Source organism: Hyperolius riggenbachi, chromosome 1, assembly GCF_040937935.1.
Source record: "Hyperolius riggenbachi isolate aHypRig1 chromosome 1, aHypRig1.pri, whole genome shotgun sequence".
Taxonomy (NCBI): domain Eukaryota; kingdom Metazoa; phylum Chordata; class Amphibia; order Anura; family Hyperoliidae; genus Hyperolius; species Hyperolius riggenbachi.
Genome location: NC_090646.1, coordinates 190,464,700 through 190,472,041, shown reverse-complemented (window position 1 = coordinate 190,472,041; position 7,342 = coordinate 190,464,700). Strand labels below are relative to the sequence as shown.

The following is a 7,342-nucleotide window of genomic DNA, read 5'->3' as shown; positions in this document are numbered from 1 at the left end:
CCCTGGGAATTTGGTGTTCCTAAACTTTAAGCAGGCTTTGCTATTAACCGTTAAAGTCGGCGGGTTTTTAAATGTATACATTTTTACTTTGAAACTTTAACATCGATTTTCTCAAAAACTAGAAGGTCTTTTTGAAAAAAAAAATTTCCTCTTATTCCTCCTGATCTCCTTAATATATTCTCCAAATTTGAGGCTCTTAGCATTTAAGGGGGCTTTGCTATTAACCCTTAAAGTTGGCGGCTTTTTTATACTATACGGAGCATTACGGTTTAACGCGAAATTACGGTATCGTTTAATGCGAAATTACGGCATGAACGAAACGCGAAATTACGCGTTGAAAATTACGCTTACGGTATTTTCAATTACGATTTTAATGGCAATTACGCTACCGTAATTTTGCATCGTAATCACAAATTTTGCATCGTAATCACAAATTTTGCATGCGTAATTATAGTAATGCGAAATTACGAAAATTTCGGCTCAACTCTAAGCGCTAGAATCTCTTATTTGCACCATTCATTTAAGGGTATACACCCCTGTTGATCAGAAGCGCGCCAGGCAGTAAGATTTGCAGTATTTTATTTGCTAATTTTTATAGAAAGTGATTGCCTGAGGAGCGCACGAGTCACCCCAACCTCAACCTTTCTGAACTGGTTCTATGTTGTTTGGAACTGGGCCAATCATGTACAGTATCTCGGTTGGGGGCCCCCAGGGCTCTCTTCTAGGTCCCCTAATGTTCTAAATTTACACCTCCATCAGCAAAGTCATCTCCTCCCTGGGCTTTAAATACCATTTATATGCAGATCGCACCAAGATCTATCTCCATACCCCAATCTTTCCTCCTCCACCATGTACAAGGTCTCCACCCTCCTTATGACTATCTCCTCCTGGATGTCAGCCAGGTTCCTGAAGCTCAACTTGGATAAAATTGAGCTCCTCATTTCCCCAACCCGTGCTGCACCACCTCTCTCCGATATTCATGTCACGATCAACAGCCTGACCATCTGCCCTACCTTCCAGGCCCGCGGCCTTGGTGTCACCCTGTACTCTACTCTCTTCTTCAGCACACACAACCAAAATGTTACCAGAGCCTGCAACTTCTGTCAACATCTCCAATACCTGCTCCTTCCTGACCCTGGGCACTACCAAGCTTCTCATCCACACCCTCATCCTCTCTCGCCTTGACTCTTGCAACGCCCTTCTGTCAGGCTTCCCCTTGAACCGCATTGTCCCCCCCTCCAATCTATTCTTCACACCATGCTGCTTCCACATCTCCCATCTGTAAAGCCCTACACTGGCTCCCTATCCACTTCATGATCACTTTCGAGATTCTGTGCCTGGCCTACAAATTTGTGCACAAGACCTGCCAAACCTACATCTCTGAGCTCATCCACAGATATCTACCCGGCCATCCACTCCGGTCCTTCAATGACATCCAAATGACTACCACATGCATTTCTTACTCCCTTGAACATCTGCAGGACTTCTCCAGAGCTGCCCCAGACTTACACGTTCAAGCAAGCCCTTTAAAACAAACCTCTTTTAGATGGCCAACCCCCTCCCCTCCCAACACTGCACCTTAACTCTCTCAGCCGAGCACCTATTCTGCAGCCCTACCTACTGTAGTGTGTCCCTCCCCTTTAAAATTGTAAGCCTTTGGCAGATCCCCCTCTCGTGTATCCTTATACCTCACCAATGACACCTTTTCCACGGACTAACAGCCTTGAATTGCGAAGTCTCTTTAAAATCGCATAATCATGTACCTTATACCCTTTGTGTGTTTAAAATTGTGCTACATTTTATAACCTTGTGCTACCTCTCTATTTAACACCCCTTGTTTACATTGTATGTATCCCTATGTATTGTCCAGTGGTGTGTAATATGTTGGTGCTATATAAATCCAATAAATAATAATATTATTTCACCTGCTACAGGAGTTTAACCCTTTGTATATGCAAAAGAGCAGAAAGGCTCATTTTAAAAACACCTGGAAACTTGAAGAATTACGTATTAAATGAAAATGATTCTTGTACTTTGTGGAAGGAGAGGTGATTACAGCGTAATAAAGGATGCGTACATTTAATATGTAGAGGTTATTCAGTGATTATCTTCCTCTGCTCTATCAATGATGTTAGTCCTAAACTGATGAGAGGTGAAATCTAGAGTTGAGCTGAAATTTTCGTAATTTCGCATTACTATAATTACGCATGCGAAATTTGCGATTACGATGCGAAATTAGCGTAGCGAAATTGCCATTAAAATCGTAATTGAAAATACCGTAAGCGTAATTTTCAACGCGAAATTTCGCGTTTCGTTCATGCCGTAATTTCGCATTAAACGCTACCGTAATTTCGCGTTAAACCGTAACGCTCCGTATAATATAAAAAAGCCGCCGACTTTAAGGGTTAATAGCAAAGCCCCCTTGAATGCTAAGAGCCTCAAATTTGGAGAATATATTAAGGAGATCAGGAGGAATAAGAGGAAAAATTTTTTTTTCAAAAAGACCTTATAGTTTTTGAGAAAATCGATGTTAAAGTTTCAAAGGAAAAATGTAAACATTTAAAAACCCGCCGACTTTAACGGTTAATAGCAAAGCCTGCTTAAAGTTTAGGAACACCAAATTCCCAGGGTATATTAAGGGGATCAGTGGGAATAAGAGGAAAATTTTTTTTTTCAAAAAGACCTTATAGTTTTTGAGAAAATCGATTTTTAAGTTTCAAGGGCGAAAATGTCTTTTAAATGCGGAAAATGTCAGGTTTTTTTGCACAGGTAACAATAGTGTATTATTTTCATAGATTCCCCCAAGTGGGAAGAGTTTTACTTACTTCGTTCTGAGTGTGGGAAATATAAAAAAAAACGACGTGGGGTCCCCCCTCCCAGACCTCTTTAACCCCTTGTCCCCCATGCAGGCTGGGATAGCCAGAATGCGGAGCACCGGCCGCGTGGGGCTCCGCACCCTGACTATACCAGCCGGCATGGTCCATGGATTGGGGGGTCTCGGAAGGGGAGGGGCAGCCAAGCTTTCCCCTCCCCCTCCGAGCCCTTGTCCAATCCAAGGACAAGGGGCTCTTCTCCACCTCCGATGGGCGGTGGAGGTGGAGGCCGCGATTTCCTGGGGGGGAGGTTCATGGTGGAATCTGGGAGTCCCCTTTAAAAAGGGGTCCCCCAGATGCCCACCCCCCCTCCCAGGAGAAATGAGTATAGAGGTACTTGTACCCCATACCCATTTCCTTTAAGAGTTAAAGTAAATAAACACACAGACACTTAGAAAAAGTATTTTAATTGAACAAAAAACATAACCACGAAAAAAGTCCTTTAATATTCTTAATTAACCATTAAAACTTACCTGTCCCTTTAAATAAATGATCCCTCGCAATATCCTCGGAAATGTTCTATCAGTTACAATGTAACAAAGTTATTACAATGTAACAACTTTGTTACATTGTAACTACGCCGCACCCGACGCCACTCGCCGCTCAGCCGCCGCATACGCGTCCGTGCAGGACGCTAAGTCCCCGCAGCTCCCGCTGTCCACCCCGCCCACATCTGTCACCCACATGTCACCCACATGTGGGTGACATGTGGGCGACATGTGGGAGAGGCGGGGAGGGCAGCGGAGCCGGCGGGGACTTAGCGTCCTGCACGGACCCGACAGAGCTCTGAGCTATATAGCTCAGAGCTCTCTAAAGCATCTTTGTATTTGGGCTCCAAGGAGCCCCATTGGTCCTTAGCAGACCAATGGGGTTCCTTCAAATCAGAAGGAACCCCATTGGTCTGCTAAGGACCAATGGGGCTCCTTGGAGCCCAAATACAAAGATGCTTTCGAGAGCTCTGAGCTATAGCTCAGAGCTCTGTCGGGTCCTGCAGCGCAGACGCGGTGGCGGCGGCGGCGGTGAGTGACGTAGGGTGCGGCGTAGTTACAATGTAACAAAGTTGTTACATTGTAATAACTTTGTTACATTGTAACTGATAGAACATTTCCGAGGATATTGCGTGGGAACTGGCTTTTAAAGGGACAGGTAAGTATTAATGGTTAATTAAGAATATTAAAGGACTTTTTTCGTGGTTATGTTTTTTGTTCAATTAAAATACTTTTTCTATGTGTTTGTGTGTTTATTTACTTTTAACTCTTAAAGGAAATGGGTATGGGGTACAAGTACCTCTATACTCATTTCTCCTGGGAGGGGGGGTGGGCATCTGGGGGACCCCTTTTTAAAGGGGACTCCCAGATTCCACCATGAACCTCCCCCCCAGGAAATCGCGGCCTCCACCTCCACCGCCCATCGGAGGTGGAGAAGAGCCCCTTGTCCTTGGATTGGACAAGGGCTCGGAGGGGGAGGGGAAAGCTTGGCTGCCCCTCCCCTTCCGAGACCCCCCAATCCATGGACCATGCGGGCTGGTATAGTCAGGGTGCGGAGCCCCACGCGGCCGGTGCTCCGCATTCTGGCTATCCCAGCCTGCATGGGGGACAAGGGGTTAAAGAGGTCTGGGAGGGGGGACCCCACGTCGTTTTTTTTTATATTTCCCACACTCAGAACGAAGTAAGTAAAACTCTTCCCACTTGGGGGAATCTATGAAAATAATACACTATTGTTACCTGTGCAAAAAAAAACTGACATTTTCCGCATTTAAAAGACATTTTCGCCCTTGAAACTTAAAAATCGATATTCTCAAAAACTATAAGGTCTTTTTGAAAAAAATTTTTTTCCTCTTATTCCCACTGATCCCCTTAATATACCCTGGGAATTTGGTGTTCCTAAACTTTAAGCAGGCTTTGCTATTAACCGTTAAATTCGGCGGGTTTTTAAATGTTTACATTTTTCCTTTGAAACTTTAACATCGATTTTCTCAAAAACTATAAGGTCTTTTTGAAAAAAAATTTTTTCCTCTTATTCCTCCTGATCTCCTTAATATATTCTCCAAATTTGAGGCTCTTAGCATTTAAGGGGGCTTTGCTATTAACCCTTAAAGTCGGTGGCTTTTTTATATTATACGGAGCGTTACGGTTTAACGCGAAATTACGGTAGCGTTTAATGCGAAATTACGGCATGATACGACTGTAATGCGAAAATTACGCGAAAATTACGCTTACGCGAAATTTCGCGAAATCCTTCTTCATTACGATTATGTACTTACGGCCATAATCGTAATTACACTAATTACGCGAAATTTCGCAAAATCGTAATTAGGTCATTACGCTCATCTCTAGTGAAATCTGATTGGTGGCTGGCAGCTTTATGCAAATTTACATGCAATGCCCATTTCCTAATAAAACATCTGACCAAGGAGGTGATTTATAAAAATGCAACAAACAAAAACAAAGCAAGATTGCAGCAGTTCTTCACGGCAATTAGTTAAACTCATTACTTAACTTGAGAGATGAGACCTAATTGGTGGTGGCGGTATAAATAATCAGAGTGTTCTTTTCTGCAGAGTGCACATGCATAAATATACAGTATATCCAAATGTATTCATATTAAATCAAGCTTTTTTTAATAGTACAGTTTATTCCTCCATTTGAAAAGGATTTGCTATGTATTGCCATCTATTGGTCAGATAAGATACTGAAGCGAAAATGCATTTTTTTTGGGTAACTTCAGCTCCTTTGAAAACAGATGATTCCTTGGACCCGATCCAATCCACCTTTTCTCCTTACTTTTCTCCTTGGTGAATTTTCATATCTTATCAATAAAATGCTTTTTAAGCCACCAAAAAGCAAGCTCAGAATAATTTTTAACAATACTTTTTCGCCTACTTTTTTCAATTGCAGAGTGATGAAAAGTTATGTAAAAAAAAAAAAAAAAAAAAGATGAAAAACAATCTCCTAGGAGAAAACTTAGGGGAAAAATTGAATTGGATCAGCCCACTGTATTGTTCTGTTTACATTCACAGTGCAGTGGTGTAAAGGAGGTGTGTGAGTGTGTGTGTGTTCATTCACAGTGCAGTGGTGTAAAGGACGTGTGTGAGTGTGTGAGTGTGTGTGTGTGTGTGTGTGTGTGTGTGTGTACATTCACAGTGCAGTGGTGTAAAGGAGGTGTGTGAGTGTGTGAGTGTGTGTGTGTGTGTATATTCACAGTGCAGTGGTGTAAAGGAGGTGTGTGAGTGTGAGTGTGAGTGTGTGTGTGTGTGTGTGTGTGTGTGTGTGTGTGTGTGTGTGTGTGTGTGTGTGTGTGTGTGTGTGTGTGTGTGTACATTCACAGTGCAGTGGTGTAAAGGAAGTGTGTGAGTGTGAGTGTGTGTGTGTGTGTGTGTGTGTGTACATTCATAGTGCAGTGGTGTAAAGGAGGTGTGTGAGTGTGTGTGTGTGTGTGTATATTCACAGTGCAGTGGTGTAAAGGAGGTGTGTGAGTGTGTGTGTGTGTGTGTGTGTGTGTACATTCACAGTGCAGTGGTGTAAAGGAGGTGTGTGAGTGTGTGAGTGTATAATAACTCCAATTGGGATTTGGTTGAACCATATTCTAATGGTGGCCACACACACACCATACAATTTTTAAAATATATTTTCAATTCAAGAATTGCAATCAATTTTTCTGACTGATTGTAACATTGTAAAAAATCTGACTAATCTACCACATACATGTTCATTTTTTACCTACCGTAATTATGAAAAAGTGATTGAAAACTCAGAGGAAATTGCGTGGGTCTGTACATCAAGAAATTGACGATCTACCCTACACCATTCAATTCTCATAAAAATTGATCGGAAAAATCCAACACTCTCGATTTTCTTTTATCAAATAAAGATGGGAAATTCGATCAGATTTCTCGAATGAATAAAATAAAGCTTTCCATTTTTGGGGATAACTGATCATATTAATCGAATTGGTGAAAATGGGATCTTTTAAATGTATGGTGTGTGGCCACCTTAAGTCGATATGTTGTGCCTAGTGATTAAACATTTGTAAAAAGGCTTTTCTGAACGTTTTTGTAAACACATATTGGCAATTTTACTGAGATTCAACTGTTTTTTTTTTAATTTAGTTAAAAATTTTAAACCCAAACATTTTAGTTATGCATGGTAAATGCCTTTGTGCAGGTTGTTGTACTGTCAAGATCACCATATGAATAAACAACACATGTTCTTCTTCCAAATAAGGTAGAAGATAAGGTGAAGATTTGGATACAGCTAATAACATGGATGTGCATCATCACTGCTTTGATATCACATTCGGCTGCCTACTCCCATGGGGGAAGCTTTGCTGCCTGCTCTGACATGAAGCCTAAGCACATCCGAGCTCAGCCCCAGAACCCCAGGAAGAACTATGTGACTATCCATACCAACCGCTCCTTCTACCTACCTGGAGACAAAGTTCCTCGTAAGTACTCTTATTTTTATCCCCCC

General features: G+C 42.1%; 1 protein-coding gene across 1 annotated transcript in view; it reads left to right on the top strand.

Annotated features, from left to right (window-relative positions):
- The first annotated feature begins 1,313 nt into the window (after positions 1-1,313).
- Positions 1,314-7,342, top strand: part of REELD1 (reeler domain containing 1) — a 29,206-nt gene continuing 23,177 nt past the window's right edge. The window contains exons 1-2 of the mRNA XM_068278197.1: positions 1,314-1,517; positions 7,097-7,316. Of these exons, the coding sequence (XP_068134298.1) occupies positions 1,314-1,517; positions 7,097-7,316 (424 nt within the window). The remainder of the gene's footprint in view (positions 1,518-7,096; positions 7,317-7,342) is intronic.